This window comes from Falco naumanni, chromosome 3 (assembly GCF_017639655.2).
Source record: "Falco naumanni isolate bFalNau1 chromosome 3, bFalNau1.pat, whole genome shotgun sequence".
Lineage (NCBI taxonomy): Eukaryota > Metazoa > Chordata > Aves > Falconiformes > Falconidae > Falco > Falco naumanni.
In genome coordinates this window covers 103,758,187-103,782,225 of record NC_054056.1, presented here as the reverse complement: position 1 = coordinate 103,782,225, position 24,039 = coordinate 103,758,187, and the positions used below count along the sequence as shown (strand labels likewise).

Here is a 24,039-nt window from a genome sequence, read left to right as displayed (position 1 = left end):
TGTTTACAGAACAGTACTTCAGGCAGTCATCGGTACTCTTAATGAGCATGACTGGTTTAATGTTGGTGAATTAGGTAGGTGTTACTCATATAAGAGGATGTTCAGTGTGATCCTGAAACATTAATGTAAATTAACAAAGTGTTTCTGACTAAAACTTTGCTTTTCCTACTCTTAATAATGGGCGGTTTAAACATAATATTGATTCTTGTCTTCCTTCCCTGCCCCCCAGCTCTGCTGCTGTCCTGTTTTATGCTGTGTAATTTTCGGGGGGGGCTTCTTTGTTGCTTCTTAAAGGTGCGTTTTATCAACAGGTACAGTATTTTTAAATAAAATTCTACTGCTTATTCTTATTTAAATCAGAAAGAGTATGATTTTGACCCTAGGATATTTATGCAGCTTCAAACTACCTATATATTTTAAAACAGAACTAATCTGATTTTTTGAAGGTGTTTAAATCTAATGCAAAAAAGAAGAAAGCAGCCCCACAGATTCTTTTTAGTGAATTTAATTTTAAGCACAGCCCCCCCATTCATTTTAAGCAGAGTGTTTCAGTTAACTACATACTTTCCACTTAAATCCTGTTGTGCTGACTTTGCACCATTATGCTAGTATGCCAGAGACAAAAAGTGAAACTGGGTAGTCTGTTTTCAGTAATCCTCTCTCTTACTTCCCTGCCAGGCCTGAACATCAGAGGGCTGTGTTTCTCCTGCAAGGGTTGCTCACATGACAGGCAACTCCTGCAGAACAGGGCAGAAGGTGCAGCCTCCAGCTGTCCTTGGCTGGTGGCTCCCGAACTGGGGGTTGTCCTCTCGAGCAGGGCAGTTAGGAGAGGGGTCACATGGCTGGTCGAAAGTCAGTCATGGAGGTGATGTTCACAGTCAAAAGTTTGGGGTATCAGCCTGGATAACAGTGGAGCTCCTGGGAACAGGTCTGAAAGATGATGATTCTTGCTGGGTTGCTTTGCTGCTGCATCGAAGGCCTTCACTGAGGTGAGCTGGGAGCAGTGTGGGACAGCATCGGGCTTCTGCTGGGCTTCTAGTCCGGTAGTGCTTGTGGAGCAGAACATGTTAAATACGGTCACTGCAAGCCCTCTGCTCCCTGGTGCCATGGGCTCAGATACTTGTTCTGGTCTGCTGACTCTTTCAGACCCTTCATTACTCTACGGTAACTTGAGTACACAGTCATCTCTCTGACTTCAGTGGGTGACCGGACTTCGAGATTCGGCTTTTTATTCCACATGTTACACTTGGAAGGCTCTGTGGTCCCCTATGTTATACCTTTTTTGTCTCTGGGCTGATTGGCATAAACAATGTTTATCCATTCTGTGAATGCATGATGGCAGGGGGGTAGAGGGGGGATCAGTCTTTGTCACACACAGAATAAGACATTATCTCCCACAGAAATCAGCGGGAGTGTCTAAGGAGTACAGTACAGTACTCAGCAGGGGGGTGGAGTCAGGTCGCTGTTGCAAATAAAAATGCTTCGCTTTTTGCAAAGGTTAGCTTGGTACACAGTGGTATTTTACTAGATAGTTGAGACCTGCAGAGAGTGTTTATGCACACAGCTTGGACTACCCTCCTTCCTTTTAGTTATAAGCTGAAAAATCCCCAAATCCTGGGGAGAAAAATAAAGAGTTGAAGGGACTTTTGGAGATCAGCTAGTCCAGCCTCTTGCTCAAAGCAAAAAGTGGATAGATAGTGCAGATAGATAACTGTGCAGATAGATAAGCTTGTTCAGGGTCTTACCAAGTTTTGAAAACTTCCAAGAATGGAAATTCTTTAAAAGTCCCTAGCAGATGTCCACAACCTCTCCGGACAGCTGGTTACAATTCCTTGCCAGTGCTGAGATGCTGTTACTCTACTGTCACCATGCCCCTAAAGTGGTGATCATCTGTAGCAGACCAAGAACATGCTGGTGTGCAGTGAGTGGCAGGTAAACCTGAGTTGGCTTGACAGTCTTGCCCTTGTCCTGACAGTAATTAGTGTTGCACTGGGAATACTTGTACTTAATAGCAGTGACTGAGTACCCTGGATATGGAGAGGGAAACTGAAGTGTTGTATTTGTGTTGTGTAAGTGCTGCTGCATGACAAGCATTGTTTGGATCAGGTCAGAGGATAAATAACGTCCTGAAGAACTTCTATAAGATCAGCTGTGCTTGCAGGCATAGACACAGGTGTTTTTCTGCATCTCTCCAGTATGGATGAGTCTGTCAGTAGGGACTAGATGAGTTCTTGCTTTTGTCTGTCCTTAACTTAGGCGATTCAGCTTAAATTGTAAAGCTGTTACATGACACTGGAAGCATTCTGGAGCCACGTTAAAGAAACCCTTTAAAAAAACCAGCTCTGAAGTCCCATTCTTTATTACTAAGTGGAGGAATAAATCATTATCAGAAAATAAAGGACTTCTGATGCACTCTGTGCATCTTGACCTTCTCACAAAGTAGTATCAGACCTGAGAGGCTGGAGGAGGCTTTAAGGAGGGCATGGTGTGGGAAACAGGTGGGTCTGGGGCATGCATAAGAAGTTGTGAGGAAGCACATGAGAGTAGAAGCCCTAAGTGGTGGCCTAAGTGGTAGAGGAGCCTCTAAAGAGTAGTTGCAGCCTTGATAATATGCCTTAAAACCTTCACCATGACATGCGATAACCCAGGCTCATGCAGTAGAACTGTAATTTTTTTTGCTTTTCAAGTGACCCTCCCAAGTCCTTGCTTTATCCTCATTTTTAAACACTGGCCCACACAAGTACTGGATTTATACATTTATTTCAAGTATTTTGGGATCCTTTACAAGTTACTTAAATTACCATCTGTATCCTGGTGTATGCATATACATGCAGATCATGTAGCAGTGCATATTAGTGTCACCTGGCAAGTCCATCGTAAGTCCCTGTTTTCAGTTTCTAATGATAGTTGAAATGAGAATTTCTCACACATCATTTCTATCTGGAGGCTGGTTTTGTTCTCTCTTTGGGTTTTGGGGGAACATTCAGCTGGTTCAAGAGCAAAATTAACAGTGAGGAGGGAAGCAGGGAAAGCAAGAGAAGCAATCTCAGTGTAAAAGCTGTATTATCTTTTTTTTTCTGAACAGTTCTGTGCCTCAGGGATTTGACGCAGGAACTTGAAATTTGCCAAGGATCTAGCCCTGAGGTCTGAGAAACGCGTTCTGCTTGTAAAAATAAATAAAAAATTGGCAGAATTATGAGTCATAACGTATCACTACGTTTTTTGTATCCAAGGTAGAATTTGTAGGATTTTTTGTTACCTGCTCTTGATCATGCTTTTGCCTGTCATGCACACTTGCAGGCTGCTTTAAACCACCTGTATTAAATGGATTCTCCTCCTCCGTCTGTCTAGGCTATTGTATTGGCATGCATCTGTGTAGTCCTTAAAGCATGCTGCTGCTTCTCCTGCTCCTGCAAGTGCCGCTGACCTAGCAGGAGGTATAAAAGCACTGGGAGCTGGTAAGCCCTGAGACCTATCCCCCTTGTTTAAGGGTAGAATGCTCCCAATACCCTTAACTGCTGTTGAAAAGATACCATTTTGCTACGGTGACAGGCAAATACTAATGAAAGCAGATAGCTGCCGATTTGAAGTCTGGTTTCCAGTGTGACAAGGGTGCGTACAGTTAGTTGTAATCAGTGGAGGAGGGGGAGAGAAGGAGACAATCTGTGCTCAGCTGTGTCACCTTTAAAAGCGCGGGGGTTCCTGTATAGCAGGAGGGATGATTAGAGAATGAGTCGGGCTATCTAGCAGACCATCTGTAGGACTGCTGCTTTGGTCTCTGAAGAAGCTGAAAGGTGTCTAGGGACATGAACTCCAGGAAGTGAAAGGAAGGTCTTGTACTTCCAGCACTAGTCGGGGCCTGGGAAAACTAAGGTCTTTAGAAATTTTTCATCTGGGGGAAAAAAAATACGCAGATTCAAGTTGAAAGGAACATGTTGTGAAATCATATCTGTGCCAGATTCCTCCATTTTAAAGAAGGAAATCCCAGGAGAATAAAACCTTTTGGGTTTATGTTTTAAGGAGAAATTTTTTTGATAAACAATTTAAAAATTAATAATCTTTTACTGTTCTATTTTTTTAAAAGCCAGTATGAAGCATTTTGGGGGTTGAATTAAATGGTTGTTCAACCCCAACTACTTTTAAAAATCTTTCTGTGTCAATAACTTATTTCTTCCTCCTTTTCTTTTTCTATGTAATAGCACAGCAAGCAAAAGAAAATTGAGCTGTAACCATGCGAAAAAAGTATCCCTAACTCTGCTGCCATTTTATTGGGTATGATAAGCATTTACATAAGCCTCATACTCACCCCCAAGAATAATCATGCAGAGGTGTTAAGGTAGAGTGCTCACAAGTAAAATTGAACACTTTAGGGGTCAAAAAAAAAAAGAAAAAGAACTGCCTGTGTGAGGTTTTGCTGCCGAGGTGACTGGATGGATGACATGGAAAATACATGCTTATGTGACTGAGGAGCAGGGACGTGCACCATATATGTGAAAGCTGCTGCTTTATCAGTGCACCTGTGATTGTTAAGTACTTGTCACACTGGATCAGTAGCTTTTACATGATCAGACATAAAAACTGGTTATGGCTTTGTGTGTCAAAAGCAGTGGCATAAATTACTGTTCTCACTGGGGAGGTCCTGGGGGATATTTTGTAATAAAGGTAATCTAGGTCATTTAGTGGTCACTTCAGGTGGCCCTGAAATTCTGAAGTCTGCTTTGATGAAACCTGCTTGTTACCCACTAAAACCAGTGGCGATAGGAGGTAACTGAGAAGGGCTGGCCGCGTGTTCTGTGGCAGGCTCCTTCCAGCCTCTGCTGGGCTTTGTTGTCAGCTTCCCAGCGCTCCAGCGCGGCTCTGCCTGTTGCATACCCTGAAGCTGGCTGTGGGCAGGCAGGACAGTAGCTTTTGGTACGTGCCTCCTTCGTTACAGACTGTAATGTGGCGAGGACCCCAAGCATGCCCTTATCTTTGTAGCACATGTGAAGTCCTGCTGAAATCAGTTTGACAGGTTTTGCTTCCATGTTGAATTAGAACCTGACCTCATTTTAAAATGGGAATCAAATGTGAATATTGCAGGGTTTAGATAGAGGTTTGGCTTTATTTTGGATTCACAAGCAGTAATGCCCTTCGAACTTTGCAGATAATGAACAACTGAAGAAAATGGCGCTGTGAAACAAAGTTCTTCACCCTTCTAGCTGACAGGCAGCAAAGATCAGAGCAGATTAGCCTATACTGAGCTCTGTAGAGAACAGTTTTTGACATGGATACGTCTACTCTGAATAAGTGGTGAGAGTTAGAAGGAAGCTAAACAAAGGATCAGCAACTGCATCTTGTCAAGGATTAATTAGACTCTATAAGGAGAAGACAAAACAATGCTTCCTGTGTTGAGAGAGGTCATAGGCAATTCATAATCTAGGTGATTTTAAAAGTTAGAATCAGTTTCTATTGCTTCATCTCTCCTGAGACACCCTGTTTGTGCATGTACTTAAAATCACATTACATGGGTTTGGATTTTTTGGTGGCACGCTTCACTTGTACACTGGATGGAAGTGTCAAACAGTAAGCAGGGAGAAATGCCTTTGCATAAAGCATATAACCTGAACATGCAGTGAACACTTTCTGTAAACGCATCTGTTTTCTTGCTGCATGAGGTACTCCTGTTTGGGGGAAGGAAGGAAAAGGTGGGTAAAAAAATTACTCCTAGAAACAGGTTCTTTTACGTGTGGCTTCTGCTGTCAGCCTTTTGTCTTTTCCTTCTCAAACTATAACCAGAAGGGCAGAAGTTTCTGGCTGCATTTAGAAAATATTTATATAAGTCTTTATCCAAATCTGCTATAGAGACAACTTCAAATGTTGTATTCCACTCCGGAATAAATCTGTCGTATTATAAATATTAATGACTTGAGATTATTAACTGTTTATGATCTGTTTCTGAAGAGCAGTGTCCTGAGCAATTAATTGCTCAAAGGTAAAGTATAAGACCCTGGATCTTCAAAAAAGTATGCCTGTACTTAATTTTTCCAGGAACATAAAAAAGTCTGTTTCATGGGCTGGTTTTGCTAGGAATATCAAATGTATGAGAATCTGAGGTAAAATTACAGAAGAGGATTGCAGTGATGAATGTCTTGAGAGAGTACCTGCTCTAGGAGAACCTGCTTTAGCAGTGGGCTGGACTAGATGATCTCCAGAGGCCCCTTCCAACCCCAACCATCCTGTCATTCTGTGGTTAAGAGTGCAACTAATTGAAGATTTTTCTCCAGATTCTTTAATGGAAAAATGATGCTTTTGACATAAAGCAAACACCTGTAATATTTAATTATAAACCAAATGGTAGAATATAATGTCAATATTAACACTGAGGGATAAAAATACAGTCCAGATAAAAATTAAAAAATAAATAATCTTACACAATATTAAGTCATGTCTTTGACCGTAAAGTATGTAAGGGACAAGCCAAAGCAATCTCGGAACCATCAGTGATGACCTTCAGGAGTTCATGGAGGATGGGGGGAGGTCTCAGCGGACTTGAGACAGGCAAACATACTACCTAGTCTTAAGTGAGGGAGAGGCATGAGCAGAGGAGGAGAACACATAGGGGATCGCAGATCGGTTAACGGGATCTTCGTTCACAGGATGATACAGAGTTTACTAAAGAACAGTCTGTAAGAACCTAGAGGATTGTAACAAGATTGTTAAAAAGGTGGATTTGTCAAAACCAGACTATGTCAAGCCAATCAGGTTTTCTTTTTTGCTGGTGTTGCTGGCCTGCTGGGATGGGACGTTGCAAACCTTACTGAAGTCAAGATACATGGTGAGGTCCCACATGGCATTACTGTAAATAGTATAGGAGAGTGTTTTAGAGGAACCAAAGTACAAGGATGATGCATAATTGGTTTGATAAATTGAGTGTGAGTTTTCATAATAGCCTCGTAAACTGAGAGAACATGTCAAGCAGGGCGCTACAGATGGAGTAATCCCGTTAGCACCAGGGAGAAGGGAATGGAGGTTTCTGTGAAGGCTGGGAAGATTGCAAGCAACATGCTTTATTGAGATTTTATTGAATACTGCCGTAGTTCTTCATGGCCCTAAATTAAACAGGGTTTTGAAATTACAGCATCCTTTAAAAAAAATAAATAATCATATGCAGCGTAGTCGGAAGAGCGTAGATGCATCTTTCTTTTTCTGGGACCTGCTTTCATCAAAGAAACATGTTGCTCCGTTGGTAATCAGTGGAGGGGTAGGATAATCTGCCTGTGTACCCTAAGGGAGACTGAACCACTGCAAACAGGTGTGGTACAGAGATTAGTTAAAGGGCTGCAGGTGTTGCAGTTGCAAGTTGATGTGGCTTGCAAGCACCATAAATGTGATTGGATAAATGAGGGGACTGGAGAAAAACACTTACTGATTTGTTAGACGGGTTTCGCATTTTATTCCTTACCTCCAGCATGCTTCAGTAGTGCATGTCAGGTCAAATGTTGCTTTCACTTGCACTGTGCCATCACACAACTGGACCTTCAGCAAGACCTTAAACTCCCTCAGGCTGCCCTGTGTATAGATCCTATGTGCAGCGCTAGGAATGAGGCACTGAAGAGTATCATCACAGCCACTTCTCAAACTGCAATTTCAGTCAGCAGAACTGGCTGTTAAGTAGCTTTTGAAAAGGGGCATTTCTAGCATTTCTGAAATTTTACTCAGGATTGCAGAAAGATTAGGTAATACCACCCAGCTCTTCCCCAAGAGCATTGCTCAACGCTGAGTCTTGGCAGTTGTCTGTCTTTTGTCAAGAGCCCTCCAGCCCCACAGAGAAGCAGCACAGTTAATAACGCTCTACCTCTTGTCCCTCAGGACACAGAGACAAATGGATCCATTTAGCTTTGCTTCATCGTTCTTTCACTGCAAAGACAATGGCCTGCAATACATACTTTGTATATACATTAAAATAAGTATCTTCTATGCTTCTGTGCAGTTTTACAGACTGCCAGCATTAACTTGTGGAAGAAGGGTATTTTTCAAGTCCAGTACTATTAAGTAATTGTCATCCTGGAATGATGATTACCCAAGAGTTATGGAGCATTGTCAGTGTCCTTAATGCCATGTAACCATATCCTTGGCATAAAAAGCCTATCATGTCAGGCTGTGCACTTTGGATGTAGGAACAGAAGTACTGCAGATGGTGACTGTTAAAAAATTTTTAAATTAAAATTGTTTAATTTATTTTTTATTATTTTTTGTTTTATTATTTTATTTATCTATTAATTTATTAATTAATTTTTAAATTAAATTAAAAAACATTTGAGTAGGCTTTTTATGGAAAGTGAGGTGAGGCACACAGTTTCAGAAACAGAGCTTATGGAGTAGCAGCTATGGATGAACACTTCAGTCTTTTACCTAAAGAAAAAATGTGAAGCTAAGAATTACTCCTATCCACAGCTTCTGCCCTCCCATAACAAAAAAAAGAATCATCTTATCGTACAATGAAAAATAGCATTTATTTTCCCGTTCCCATTTCTTGTAACTGCCTTTGTTCCTTTTACACTGTTCTTTTTCCTTTAAGACTTTGTCATGAACAAAGCTGGCCTTCTGTTTTTAACCTGTTACATGCTGTTCCCGTTCTAACCTTCTGAAACAGCTACTGAGTATTCCCTTTGAACTTGAGTATGCCCCCACTTTGGGAAGCAGATGATGTTCCACTGTCTAAAAATTCGTTTACCTATGGGATTTCTGGTATGAGAAATTAGTGTCTGGTTTTATTTCAGGAAGAAAACTATTACAGAGTTTATAACGTTCTGCAGAAGTTTGTGTATCATTTCCAACAGACTAGTTGTGGTCCCTGTGGGACAAAATTCACTCCAGTCTATGCTATTTAAGATTATATTTATTCTCTGAATTTCTGTAGGCCTCACTTTATTTGGTGGTACTTTAGTTTTTCTTAGAAATGGACAAGGAGTTCTAAGCAGAGAATACATAATTTTGTTTGGCTTCTGCTTGCTATATCAGTCTTTAATGTGTTTTCTTTCTGGTACAGATCACACAATCAATCATGCCCCTGTTAATGCATAGAAGCATGAAAACAGATTTTAGTTAATTGCCATGTGCTAGCAATCAGCTTTTATTGGTTTGGGATTGGTCTTCAAGTGGAGAATGACATTTGGGGAGTTAGGAAGAAAGGATAGTCATCTTTTGTCTGTCAAAGTGCCTTAAAAAGGCATTGTTTTGCTTGTTTTCAGACTTGGGAGAAAGGCCTTGCCCGTAATCATGCTTGTGCGTATAACGCAATAGAAAAACACTCTAAACCTGCCTTTTCTGAGACCCTTCACAACCTTTGACATGACAGGCAAGACAGTGTCAGTAGTGGAGATGTCATACTGGAGTTGACTTTGTGGTAGGAAGGATGTGAGCTCACAGGGCAGTTGAGAGAAGCTGTGGTAGCTTACACAAAGCAGTCCAAAGGCAAGACTGCAAAAATTATGTAGGACAACTGACCTCAGCATTGTGTCAAGAAAAAGGCTTCTGAAGAAAGGGAAACAGCCAGAAGGTTGCCTGTTTTACACCGTTCTGTGTTTTATGCCTTCTACTGCATTGAGGTGAACTAAAAACAAATTTCAGGTTGTAATAAGTGGATTGGATTTTGCCTTTCTTAACTTAGCTTTGAGTATCTCATCTCGGAATGGGTCTGCTGGTTTCAGGGGACGAACGGTGGCAGACAACCCATAAGAACTGACTCACCTTAAGCCATAATATGTAGCAGAATGGAAGTTACTCTTGAAATTGAACTAATTCAGCTCTCTCTTCTTTGCTACAGGTGGTGGATGTGGACTTTAAAACAGTGTATCTCAACATCTCATCCTCAACTATCTATTTTTAATCTGATTGCACTACAAAAGAAAAGCTGCTAATGGGATAAATGTTGAGACTTTACAAGAACTGACTTGAAGTACTGAAAGCCATTATTATTAATCAAGAAGGGCTTGAAGCTAAGTCTGTATCTGACCAGTCAGTATCATTTTCACGTAACAGGCATGGCAAGTAAACGAAAATCAACAACACCGTGCATGGTCTTAGCTAACGAGCAGGATCCAGATCTAGAAATGGTATCAGACTTGGAGGAAGGACCACCTGCAGTCGCGCCAGCAGATAACCCTGCAGCAGAGAGCGTAACAAGTGATGAGGATGTTCATGAATATGTGGATTCAGACAATCAAAAAAATACAAATAAAGTAGAAGGCGGTTATGAATGTAAATACTGTACTTTTCAGACTCCAGATCTCAATATGTTTACTTTTCATGTGGATTCAGAACATCCCAACGTAGTGTTAAATTCATCCTATGTTTGTGTAGAATGCAATTTCCTTACCAAAAGATACGATGCTCTCTCAGAACATAATTTGAAGTACCACCCTGGAGAGGAGAATTTTAAATTGACCATGGTGAAACGTAACAATCAGACAATCTTCGAACAAACAGTAAATGATCTCACGTTTGATGGGAGTTTTGTTAGAGAAGAAAACGCTGAACAGGCTGACTCTTCTGAGGTCCCCTCATCAGGGATCTCAATTAGCAAAACTCCTATTATGAAAATGATGAAAAACAAAACTGAGACTAAACGTATTGCAGTTTTCCACAATGTAGTTGATGACATGTCTGGTGAAGAAAAGGGAACTGAAAACGAGCCAAACTCTGAAGAAGCAGTAGAAAACCCACCACCGGCAGTTTCTGAGTCAAAAGCGAGCCATTCCGTGGTTTGCAGTGCAGCAGATGTGGCTAGTGCGGTAGTGACTGCAGCACCTGTGCTTCAGCCCGGGGTGGCACAGGTTATAACAGCTGTTACAGCTCCACAGAACTCAAACCTGCTTCCAAAAGTCCTAATACCTGTAAATAGCATTCCAGCCTATAATACTGCTTTGGATAACAATCCTCTTTTGCTTAACACCTACAACAAATTCCCATATCCAACCATGTCGGAAATCACTGTTCTTTCCACTCAAGCTAAGTACACAGAGGAACAGATTAAAATATGGTTTTCTGCTCAGCGTCTGAAACACGGTGTGAGCTGGACGCCGGAGGAAGTGGAGGAAGCGAGGAGGAAACAATTTAATGGCACGGTGCATACTGTGCCACAGACAATTACAGTTATTCCAGCGCACATTTCCGCCGCTAGCAATGGTTTACCTTCAATTTTACAGACATGCCAAATAGTTGGTCAGCCAGGACTTGTTCTCACTCAAGTTGCAGGTACAAATACGTTACCAGTAACAGCCCCAATAGCTTTGACTGTAGCAGGAGTCCCAAACCAAACACAGTTACAGAAGAGTCAGATTCACACTGCTCAGCCCATTGCAGAAACCAAACAAGTAGCTGCAGTTCCAGCCCCTCAGCCTATCAAAAATGAATCCGCGCTGATCAATCCTGACTCCTTCGGCATCCGGGCAAAAAAAACGAAGGAACAGCTGGCAGAGTTGAAAGTCAGCTACCTTAAAAATCAGTTTCCTCAAGATTCAGAAATCGTTAGGCTTATGAAAATAACGGGCCTGACTAAAGGAGAGATCAAAAAGTGGTTCAGCGACACACGCTACAATCAGAGAAACTCAAAGAATAATCATGGGATTCATCTCAACAGCGATTCATGTGCCACTATTGTTATTGATTCAAGTGATGAAATGAATGAATCCCCAACGGGAGTCACTCCACAGAGCAAGTCATCGTGGAGCACTTTTCCTGATTTCACCCCACAGAAATTCAAAGAGAAGACTGCTGAACAGCTGCAAGTCCTTCAAGCAAGTTTTCTTAATAACCCTGTCCTTACTGATGAGGAGATGAATAGGTTGAGAGCCCAAACAAAACTGACCAGGAGAGAGATTGATGCCTGGTTTACAGAAAGAAGGAAATCAAATGTCTTGAAGGAAGAGGGAGCTGACTTGAATGAGGGCAATGCTGGCAGCTCAAAAGAAGAGGCTGGAGAAACATCTGTGGGAGATGGAGCAGCAGGAGCAAAATCAGGGTGTTCCACTTCAAGCAAAATAGGCAAAAAATCACCAGAGCAGTTGCACATGCTCAAAAGTTCCTTTGTCCGTACTCAGTGGCCATCTCCACAAGAATACAACAAGCTGGCAGAAGAAACTGGGCTCCCAAGGTCTGAGATTGTGAGCTGGTTTGGAGATACTCGCTATGCCTGGAAAAATGGTGGATTGAAGTGGTATTATTATTACCAGAGCGCCAATGCAAACAGTCTGAACGGCCAAGGCTTTACAAGGAAGAGAGGGAGAGGAAGACCAAAAGGGAGGGGCAGAGGGAGGCCTCGAGGGAGGCCTCGGGGGAGCAAGAGGTTAAATTGCTGGGATAGAGGTGTCTCTGTCATAAAATTCAAAACTGGAACAGCAATCCTGAGGGACTACTATATGAAGCACAAATTCCTTAATGAGCAAGACCTTGATGAACTGGTAGCCAAATCTCACATGGGATATGAGCAGGTCAGAGAGTGGTTTGCAGAAAGGCAAAGAAGATTAGAACTTGGAATAGAGCTGTTTGATGAGAACGAGGAGGAAGATGAAATGCTGGAAGATCAAGAAGATGAGGAAGAAACGGATGATAGTGATACTTGGGAACCCCCCCGACATGTTAAGCGTAAACTTTCAAAATCAGATTGATGTGCAATTTGGGATTTGGGGGCCAAAAACCTATGAATTAGGTTTGATGTTATGGTGAAGAGCCACATGATTTTTCATGGCCTTCAGTTCAGCAAGCACCTGCTTAGCATCTTTCTTCCACATAAAAGAACATAGGCAAGATGCTACCTGTGCAGGCAACAATTGTTTGCTTCCTTACTACAAGAGGTGGACATCCTTAGGCCTAGCCTAGGCCATGGGGTTATAAATCAGATCCAGTTCAGATCCTCCTCTTCCACATTACTGATGGGAAGGTTCATGTTCATCATTCATGTGACTGCTTCTCAATATTTAATTGCCTTATGTTGTTTAATTCCAAAAAAACACAGACACATTTTTTCGTTGATGTAGGAGAACATTGCCTGCTCGTGAAGGAGGAAAATACAAAAACCTAAGATGTCTTTTTCGCAAACATCACTTCACCTGAAAGGTTTCAAGGCCTGGGTTTATTTTTTAAGAAAAGAGTTCAAAAGAGAAGGGGAAAAGTGTGACAAAGGAATCAATGAACCTAGGGGTGAGGATTGTTTGGTTTAAGAAAATGAGGTGATATTGGCACCTTTTGCATATCTTCAGAGTGTTTTGGGTTTACAGAACTTGTGCTGAAATGTTCCTTGTTGATAAGTACGAGCTAACTGAATGAGTCTAATGCTAGAAGATGCTTTTCATTATGTTTAATCAGTGTATCCTACATCAATTTAATTTAAATGCCTGACAGACTTGATGCAGTATATAGTAACATTTGTTTTTAGCTTGTGCGTTCTTTCCTTTGTTGGAAATGGTAAGAAGAGTATGTTTATTTCTAGCTAAAAAGAGTAATTTCTTGAAATCTTACACTGAATTTTAAGGTAAACGTGGGGCGGAAACTTTTTTCAGAGTTGCTTGGGGGTTTGTAAAAATACAGAGATGCAGAGATGAAAAGCGTCTTCAGGTGCTACTAAGAAAGGTTTTCAAGTAAGTTGTGGCAATGACATGACGTTTAATTCTTAAAATGAAGTTATATGGCTTTTAGATGCTTAGGAATGATAAACACCTAGTGTGTAATTGTTCTTCAGCGATAGCCCAGTTGAATGATTTGCATGCAAGTTTAACCTAAATTCATCTCAATGGGTTGAGCTCACCACTGTGCTGATTGTTCTTAGGGCTGCTGGGTGAACATGCTTATTTTTAGAGGTAGATTGATCTACTTGAACTGAACTCCAGAAGTAATTTATTTTGATGTGAAACATCCGCATTTTGAGTAAGTGTCTTTAAAACAGGAGGGAAAAAAAGAAAAGCCATTTAGTCTTAACGTTGAAGTCATAGTAGAGTTTGAATTAGCAACTTAAAAGCAATGGGCCAAATTCACAGAAGTTAGTTTAGGCAAATCCTTGGCATCCTAGAGAACTGGTACTCTCAGGAAGAGTACTTTGCTACTGTTCTTGCTACTGTCAGTCTGCGTTTTTTAGAGCTAAGTTACTTTATATTTAGATGTCAAAAGATGATGATGAATTGGTGCTGCTGTCACCAGTATTGTCTGTTTTTACATTGGTACTAACAGAAAGGACACTAGCAATCTCCTTTTGCACATCTGTCAACATCTTCTCGGTAAGCTGCTGCATCTGATGACCAAGGAGAGACAGATTAGAGAAAATGTGTCCTAATGTTTCCACATCTCTAAGGACCTATCTAGAATTACGCTTTCTTCTTCACTCTGATAACTGTCAAAAGACCAAGAAAGTCCTTTTAGTCATGATCTTCGGAAGCAGAGGAGTCCATTTTAGATCTGGTATTCATACCTGATTGTGGGTGAAACCCAGGCCAAAGCAAGAAAGGGAATAATGTCTGACAAAAAAAATAACCTCCTGGACTCACCTTCCTCTTTGGACACTTGTAGCTGCCCTTCTGCTCGCAGACTGAACAGGAGCCTGAGTTGCAGGAGGATGTTCTGTATGAAAGCCATTTACCAGAGTAAGTTCTTCTGACTATGAGATTGCTGGAAAGAAAAAGGCAATGGCTTTTGGTATGTGACACAAATTTGGTTATGAAACTATTCCCTGGCTTCCAAGACTCAAATTGGTGAGGTTCAAAGCAGCCAGTGATGCTAGAGGGGGCTAGCCAGCTCAGTTTAACTTCAGAGTAGGAGAGAAGCAAAAATGTGTTGTCAGCATATTTCACTGGAGTGCTTATGACTCTGGATATGAGATGGTGTAAGAGAGATCAGGATCTGACCTTTTCAGCATTGACTGCTGCGTGTGGTTGGCGGGTATTCTTGTTTGGCTGGTAATGGTATGGATGAGGCAGTTGTAAATGTCAGCAGATACAAGAAAGACTCGTGTTAGCAGCAAGCTCCACTGGAAATACAGGGTCAAAATTCAGTGCTTGCTGAGTGGGAAGGGACAAAGCTGGTAGGGAAAGAGATGCTATTTTTATGTTTCCAAAAATATTAAAGCAAATCCTTAAAATCCTTGGGAATATGCCTCTAGCAAGCAAAATCGGGAGTTGCCTTAATCCTTAAAGTTGACCCAGAATTAGTTGTCTTTAAAAAAACAAAAAAACCAAGCAATCTGTCCAAATAAGCATCTCAATTTTTTCTCAGCAGAGACTGCACTTAGGTTAGCATTAAATCCAACCTTCTTTAAAAGATGGGAAAAATAAAGATCAAAGTTAATTATGTGATTAAAATGGGAAATTTTCCATTTTGGCAGTGTTCTGTTAAATAACTCCCAGCTACAATGGTAGGCCTTAGCACATCTGGTCTGAAAAACAGAGGAAGAGGAAATACATTGTTTGTCAGACTAAATATAGTTGGATTGCATGTCTTCTCTTCAGTGAAATGGTCAGAGACGGTGGCTGGTGTATACTGGGCCAGATTTTCAGTTGTCATAAATATTACAGTTCCATGTATTCCACTGGTTAAAATAGTATTTACAGCCCACTGAGGAACATTGTATTTTTGCAGAATATAAAATTTAAATTAAACCATGTGCTGTGGGTCGACTAATGAGAGATGCAGAGTACCCACATTTCCTTTGGGCTACATGCACATTTTAAATCTTTCAGTTGTGCCAAGGATGAGAAAAATCTGAGTGGGTTCAGCCTGAAGACAGCAGTTGTATGCATTTGTTATTGCTCATAGTCTGTCTGTTATTTCTGTTTGAACAAACAGAGTCCATTAATTACCAGTTTATTTCATGTTTACAGCATGTGTATGTTTGCACTGCATACTGGGAGAGAGGGATACTCCTTCCAGAGGCCTCCCGCATCGAGACTTGACAGGAGAAGCATTGGAAGGAGCTGTCAGCATGCTGGTCTATTTTATCTGTGAATTGTGGTCGTGGCTGGTGGGAACTCAAAGCTACTGGTAACAGTGGTTAAGCCCAGATTCATCTCAGCCAACCTTAGGCTGCTGTGCTCCTTACCGTGGTGCCCAAGGCACACTATAGAGTGACCAGAGAGAAACAGAAATCACCTGGTGGTGGAGAGGATACGGTGCCTTCTGGTTCTACCAGTCACATACACGAATTAAGCACATCAGCCAGGGTCTTAATTTATGATGAATGCGAGCATCACTGTGCTTATGAACAGTGCACCCCTGCAGCCTGGCTCCCTCTTGTAGCTTACGCACACCTGCATGGTGTTTTGGAAGCTACCTGAACTGAGCTATGTTGGCAGTGGGGAGGGAAGGATCAAGAAAGTACGTCTACCCTGGGGTTAGTGTTCCTGTGGGATTTTGTTGATTTCCCTGCACAGGAAAGAACTGTGTATAGATGAGCCTGTGATATGTTTTCTTGTGGAGCTTCACCTCTTGGGTTTGAACTAGTTGTGAGCCAGGCTTCAGTGACTGTCACTGACAGAGATGAAGAAACTCTTTGATCTTGCTCAGATCTTACCTCTGGGTGGCTGGTGTCTCAGTCTTCATTGGGAGCGCTGTTTCAGAATTCAGCATCAGTTCCTTCAGAGCTAAGGTAGAGCTTTCCCCTTCATCTCCCATTTCTGCCAGGAGTACCTGGTCTGATGGTGCTAGTTACTGCTGTCCCTGGAATTCAGCTGAAGAGAGAATAATGATAATCCTGTGCCAGAATGGAGAGGGAGAAGGGCTAAAAGAAAGCAAGCATCGTCACAACCGGGTGAGGCATCCACCATCACTGTACTGTGCTGCTTCATGGCGTGTTTTTCTCTTGCTTCTGGATACAGTGAAGGAGCAAGTTCCATCTTAAACAGTGCTGTCTTCCCAGTATCAGCCTCTCAATGACCTAAGGTTAGCGTTTGTTGTGAAAAGAAAGTCAGACTTATTCCTCCCTGGAGGATGAATTGAACTAACAGAGTGCTGGCTTGTAAGAAGTGGAAAGAAGGGAAAATGCAGAAGCTTGAAGGTTCTGACTTTTGCTTCCCCTGCAGAACTCACTCACCTAGAAACTGATAAGCAAACAAAGTTTTGCTATTCTGACAGAACGAGTAAAGTGTTGCTATCACTCATTTGCAGTCACTCATTTTTAGCACATAGAAATCTCTGCTCTGGTTTGAAAGCAAAGGAGAGGAAAGATACCTAGTACCTCATGATTAGAATTTAGTGGATTATCTCTAATACAGTATAGCAAATGAGGCCATTCGCTTTTTAAACTTGCCCAGTACCATTTTAAAAGCTGCTTTTTCATTATATTTTGTGCAGTATGGTGTCTGGCTGTAACTTTGATTATTGGGAAGGAAAATCACACAATGTCCACACATGACACGAAATAATTTTTCTAATGCGTGATTTACTGACTTTGGGCAAAAGCCTGTTTTTTTTCCTGCTCGCCAAGAAACTCTTGAGGCAGGCAAATGCACTTCTTTCTCCTCTACAGTGTAGAGAAAGCATTTCTGGAGCCCATACAAAGTGATTCATGGCCTTACGCAGTCCCCGTAGGCCAGAAAGCCCAAAGATGCAAACACTCTCTTCCTCCTCCATTTTCCTCTGAAATGAGAGCACAGCAGTAACTCTGACAACTAGTCTCTGGCTGCTGAGTAACCAAGCTGTAATTTAAGGTGGGGAGCATTTTTCCTTTTGCACTTAATGGAGTACTGTGTATTCAGGCTGGATGTCAGTATTTGCTTCTGTAAATATGATGGTATCAATTTGCGTCCTCCACCTGAGTCCTGTATCTGTCTATATTCATATCTCCCAAGGAGAGAAGATAAACTTTAAGCTTCTGTAATATTAAATATCCCTGCCCTAACCTGAATGCACGAAAGTAGAGTGCAATGAAATATAGCTACTCTCTTTGATTTAATTTATTTTTTCTTGGAAATTAATTTTGCCTACATTCAGTAGTAATGAGAAGATGGTTTCAATGATTGGAGAGCAGTAAAACTGTTGAGAGTTGTTCATAATGCCTAGGGTGATCATGCAAATTAGAGATGGGAAGGGCTAGTAGAGGGCTCGGTTCCCTACGCTGAACAGTGCTGGGTTACACCTGTATTCTCCATCAAGCTTGTGATATTTTAGGATAAGTGGATTTACCACGTAGTGTGACGTAAACTTCCGGGGTCAAGTTACTTGAGGTTTGGTGATGTATTAAAAATCTGTAGGAAAAGATTTTAAAATGAAAGTTGTAGCAGAAGGTGAAAAATCCCCTCAATAGCTATTTATACATGCTCAATAGCTCAAATTTCTGTATAGTTTTCATGCTTTTAAAAAGGGAGATTTTGAAGCACAGGTGGCTTTATAGCCAATATTTTCAAGTTTAATGCTTGAAGCTCTTGGGTTTTTTTCTCCTTCTGCATTGAAGAGCATCTGCATCTTTTCGGTGGATAGTCATTGTAAAAATGACTTATACAACACTGTAAAATCTAGAGTGGTAACTGAGGATCCCGTAGCACTTTTCATGAATTAAGGTGGGATTTGTCTGATTGCATGTTGATGTCTGCATTTGAGCCAGACACCATAGCTACTCAGTATACCTAACTAAAGCAAGCCTGCTCATCCCACATGCCTGGAGCTGGTCAGACTGCACCCTAAGCTCCACTGACTGTTCGACACGGCGTGCAGGTGGAGGCTGACACTACAGATATCTGCAATTTGGTGAAATGGATCTTCACCTGGGAGCGTGCTGGCTGGATTGCAGCACCGAGCTTTGTGTTGTGGTTAGCAATGGTACTTCCCTCTGCTTCCAGCTTGACGCTTGTGGGGAAGTGTGAGGCCTTTTGTTCTGTTTTTTGCTTTTTTTCTTTTTCTTTTATTCTAGAGCAGGTAGCATTGCAGTGGTGGATAAGAGTAACTGATCCTTGGTTATAATACTGTGGCATAAAAGTGATTCGGGGTTTCTCAAGTAGTTTAGAGATAGGGTTACTATATGAACATTGGATGTGCATAACTTGGAATGTGTTAAGACACATAATATTTGTGTCCCAGTTTATGAAAATATTTCCTTATGCTTATTCAATACTAGATACCTGTCATGAAACTTTCTCTAAAGAATCTGCTAGAATGACAGAAGATTCACATCTTCATCTGTGATATGAAACGATCAACCACAAGAGCTCCATTATGATTTCAAAATGTTCCCCCCGCCTCCAGTTCCAGCTTACAAAAGTGTTTCCAGTTTTGCATAGTTGGCTATCTGCATGTATGCTTACAGTCTGTACAGAAATGCACTAAAGTGAGTTGCCCTACCTGGGAAGGCTTTATATTGTATAAACATGTGGCACTAGGTACTGCTCTTCATGTGCACAGGAGAGTTAACAGGTGTCGATCTCGTTTACAGAAATGATGGCGCTTTGCAATTTTCTAGAATATATTGCAATATATTTAAATGTCCTGTTTGACATGTGAAATGAAATTAAGTTAATGCATTGTTATGTATTTGAAGTATGAGGAAGATGATTCACTAACGACCAGCAAGGTTTTTAGGAGGTGTCCAGTATGTAGCCGTCTGTGTGATCTGTCTGGTGTATGTGACGTTAAAGGAAGCAACAATACTGTCGCTGTTTAGAATGAAGAATTTCTTTTGAATGATGCAATAGCTTACAGTGTCTTTCCTTTGTAGCTGCCCAATGTGGTGAAGGGGAAGCAATTCTTGAAAAAGTTCAAGATTACTGGTTAACTGTGAATGGGCCTAATCTTTCCTGAAACCAAGAAAATTTTTGGACACACACAGGACTTGAATACTGAAAAGGATTGGAACTTAGTGTTGTGCCAAAGTTAAACTACTGCAGTTGGCAGAAGTTCTGCACTGTAAATAGAAGACTGATTAAAAGACAGCTTGTAAAAAAATTTTAAAAAAATCAAATTTTAATACAGTACATTTTTATTATGATACATGATGGAAACATTCTGTTTTAGACTTTTTTTGAAGAGGCTTCAGTGACCACTAGATTTTTGTCCTCTTATATTTTGTTTGGCCTAATACTATATGTTCTGGTAAGATGGGCTTTATTGCCTGTGTTCTTTGATATGTGATTAAGCTTATAGCTTTGAGTGACCAAACATTTTACAGAGTAAAAGTTCTTAGAAACAGTATAACGTAACTGATATTTCTGTGTCTATTTATCAGGCTCTGCACAAACTTGGGAAGTTGTGCTGGATTTGTACAACTCATATATGGGAACGCAGCATACTTCTGGATATTACAAACCTAAGCCTTTGTGGCAGTATGGATCTTGTCTTCGGATTTATTTTTGTTATTTTTTTGAGGCAAAGAGACAAATAGATGCTGCTGTAAAATATTTGTAATATTGCCATTATTGCTTTCTGTAGCAATTACTGCTTTTGCTTCAACAGATAAAGAAAATAAATCAGAGATAAAAAAGTCCTAAAAGACGCTGGTAGAAGAAAGGATCATGTGGGAACTTCTGAAAATAAACTTTGTACCAAAAATTTGAAAACAGAAATAATGGAATAAATGTCTCCTTACTGAGTGCGTGTGGTTTTAAGAGGTGGTGTGGAAACCAGGAACCATGTCTGTATGAAAATGTCACAGAGCAGATCTTCTCAAATGTCTTTTTTTCCTGTTACACAAAACTGAATTTCACAAATTCCTCAGATGCATTGAATTTGGAGAACTGGCTTGGCTGAACAGCCAGCATGAGGTCAGCTGCATGTGCGAGTCAGTACAGCTGCTTGTTGCTGAACTGTTCTGCCGTGTCAGCAGGCCAGGGATGTCCACGTGATTCTTCTCGTTAAGGCAGATGCTCTTTATTATCACATTTAAAATATTTGGGGTGGGAAGAGTAGGGGCGAGTAGGAACCACCTCCCCACTGAATGTCAGTTGGACATCATGCTTTGTGGCTGCTTTTAACCTGTGCCTTTTCCTCAGAGAAGGGTCTGAGATGAACACTTTCTGTCGAGCTCTGCATTTCTCTGGCGAGCCTGACTTACCGTTGTTCAGAGCAGCTCCCTGCCGGAGGCAGTGCCACCGTCTTGCATCTTGCATCGGCATGACTCATCACACCCGTCTACTTCAACTGTTGCGCTGCAACCGGAGGGGCTTGAAACTCAGCCTTCCCTGCATCACCCGGTGTCGTGCCTGCAGACCAGTCCCCACCTATGAAAAAGATGTTTAAGGCAACGGAATTGTTCCTGCGCTGTAGCTTATGTCAGTCCTGGAAAAAAAAAGGGGGGAAAAAATAAAGAATTCTTATTCCAGAATCCGTCAGCTCATGAGGGAGTTATGAAAAGCCCTGGATTATGCAGGCAGTCACCTTTTTTTAAACAGTTACCTTTTTTGTTTACAGCGTTACCAGTGTTTCCAAAATGTTGTAATTCAGTCCATATTTTCACAAGAGACCAGCTGGCCTTGTGGGTTGTTTCCCCTCGCCCAGCCTCTTCTCAGCCCCTTCCATCTTCCATTTGTTTTCATAACAATACTGTCAACTACTATTTTTAAGAATTTAAAATACCAAGTCACTTTGTGCATTGCCTTATTTTTATGCCAGAAGGTCCCCTCTACAATGATGCTAAGTTGTTCCCTGTGGGTTCAGTGTCACTTTGAAATACTGGTGGTGGTGGCCTTCAGTCTGTCAGGTGGTGGTTTCTAACATTTTTGGTTGTTAAAAGACTTGTTGCACTTAAAATACTGTAAATGAAACCTTTGAATATATTCATATGCTTCTACTGCTATAATTTTGAACTATTAGCATTGTGACTAATTCCTCTCCCATGTGTGTTTCTTCACAGGCTCAGTGCTGAGCTGATGTTCATTACCTTAAAATATTTATTTGGTGGTAGAAGAAAGAAAAGATGGAAAAGGGAATGAAAGCATGTGTCGCACCTAGTTGATTTGTGTCTTTGGGTGAAAATAAAGGTCAGTGTTGGCAGTAATTCTCCTCTTAGTGATTTTCAGTTTTCCTAAATGAAAGCCAAATAGGAAAAAACATGATTGCAGTGCAGCCTGCCTAAGGAACTAATATGGAAGGGGCCCCACAAAATAACCTCTAATAGTGATGCATTGTGAACCAAAGGAGATGGTACAAATACTACTGCGGTTGCAACTGCTCTCAGTCCTGCAGTTCCTTTCCAGCAGCTGGCCAGAGCCTCCAGGTGAAGTCCAGCTGCAAGGATTTATGTGCAAGCCGTTCACCTGGCACCCACGAAGCGCAGAAACAGGCGCCCGTGGAAGTCTGTGGTGGACATGCCTCATCATTTTTCTTACTGGCACCACCAAGTTAAAAACTGTATTGTTGATGTGTGTTTTATGGCATTCTTTGCTCTAGATTAATTTCATTTGCAGTTATTTGGGGAAGGGAGCAATTGTGGGCAAAGTCCATTCTTGATTTCTGTGTTTTGTTTGCATTTGTTCATTGAGCAGTGCTTTCCCTGTGCTTCACCTCACACTTTCTGTGGGCACTGATACTTGTACAAGGCAAATATGAAGCCGTAGAAGCTAAATTTACTAGCAGTTTCTACTTTCCAGCAATGCAAAACCTGCATGGGAAACAAGGTAGTGGAGAATCAACAAACAGTTTGGTTGTTTCCCTTGTGGAGGCAGCCTCCCCTGACCGCCTCCGTATGGAAAGGAGAGAAGGACTGGAAAAGCACGAGTTGTGAGGGTCACTCAAGGGCAGTCTCAAAGCCCTGGGTGTATTTCTTCAACGTAGCATATTTTTCTCTAATCTTTAGATTTGTTTCTCTTTGTTCCTGCAAGACAGCAATATTATAAGAAGTCAGCTTTATTTAATGGATGTCATTACAGTAGAGGTCTACAGCAGCCAAGGCTGCTTAAATGGTGTCCTAGAGGAGTTGCCACCAGTCCTGCCCAGTCCTGAAAAATGCAGTAGTAAAGTTTTAACCTAGAGAGGTAACGAATATGCTATGATCTCCATAGCCTGGTTTCATCACAAGTAGCAATTAAGCAACAAGCGTAACTGTGGCCAGGGGAAGTTAATGAGTTTTCAGAAAAACTGATAAAATAGAAAAAAGGGCATAGAAGCAGGTTTAGAAACTTCACCGTGCCCAGCAGTGAGTCTTTTGGGTTTTTTTCCAGTTAAGAGCAGTAGATCGGAGATACCACCATTTGCCATGACTTCGGCATCCAGCTTGTATCCACAGACCATCAGGGTACCACCTCTGTGCTTGTGCTACACAGCAGAGTGAAGCAGTTCAGACACTCAACTCGTATCAGTCCTGGAAATGCGTGGGCTTGCCTGGGAAGAGCCCTGCTTTGGGATTCTCCCCGGCACCCGATCACCACCACCTTTCTGTCTTTGCAGAAAGCTTTTTTCCTCTTTTCAACAGCATTTTGGTCAAACCCAAGGGTATGCTCATTCTGTTCATCATTTATCTTGCTAGACAGAAAATAGTTGCAAAACCCATTAATAGCTGGACACATCTCTGTGTAGTGCACCCTTTTGGCAATAACAACTTTATTGGATTTTGTGAGGCCCGAGGAGGAAGGATTATCGTCTAGTTAATATAGCTTGCCAGGGGTTTGAAAGTTTGCACTGTCTTAAGGTAGAGCAGGCAAATAAACCATTTTGTGGGGGATGTGTCTTCTCCTGTCTGTCCTAAGGACCCCTAAAAAGCTTTTGGTTTCTGTTAACAACAAACAATTCTTACTTTTTGATTTCCATGATGCAAGACCCTTCATCTCCCAACTTTTGTTGTGTTTTACTAGAACTGTGAGGTGGTTTGATAATTTAGAAAGAAACTAGATTCGACTGTTTTGCTCTTCTGGAGAGATGAGGAAGCAAAAGGAGGTTCCCTGCCTGCTGGACTCAGTGGCTGGTTGGAGCAGTGCTGCTGCTCTGGTTGTCTCCTCCTCCCCAGTCATCTCTTCCTGCCTGGTTTCTTGCCTGATGCCCTTCTGCTCATCTGCTGGGCTCTGCACTCTCACGTGAGTACTGCCCTGGTGACAATATACTCTTTTTCTGCAGTGCATGAGGGTGCAGGAGCAGTTTTCCCCTTTAGAGGTAAGGAGT

At 41.5% G+C, this 24,039-nt stretch overlaps 1 protein-coding gene across 7 annotated transcripts in view; it reads left to right on the top strand.

The window, feature by feature from the left end:
• The window catches only part of ZHX1 (zinc fingers and homeoboxes 1), a 29,105-nt gene extending 8,566 nt beyond the window's left edge, over positions 1 to 20,539 (top strand). For 4 of the 7 annotated variants that reach the window (XM_040586366.1, XM_040586365.1, XM_040586363.1 and 1 more), the window contains one exon: positions 9,806 to 20,539. In XM_040586366.1, the coding sequence (XP_040442300.1) occupies positions 10,023 to 12,647 (2,625 nt within the window). In that variant the 5' untranslated portion in view covers positions 9,806 to 10,022 and the 3' untranslated portion in view covers positions 12,648 to 20,539. The remainder of the gene's footprint in view (positions 1 to 9,805) is intronic. The other 3 variants (XR_005826827.1, XR_005826825.1, XR_005826826.1) reach the window with 3 other exon arrangements.
• Positions 20,540 to 24,039: the final 3,500 nt, after the last annotated feature.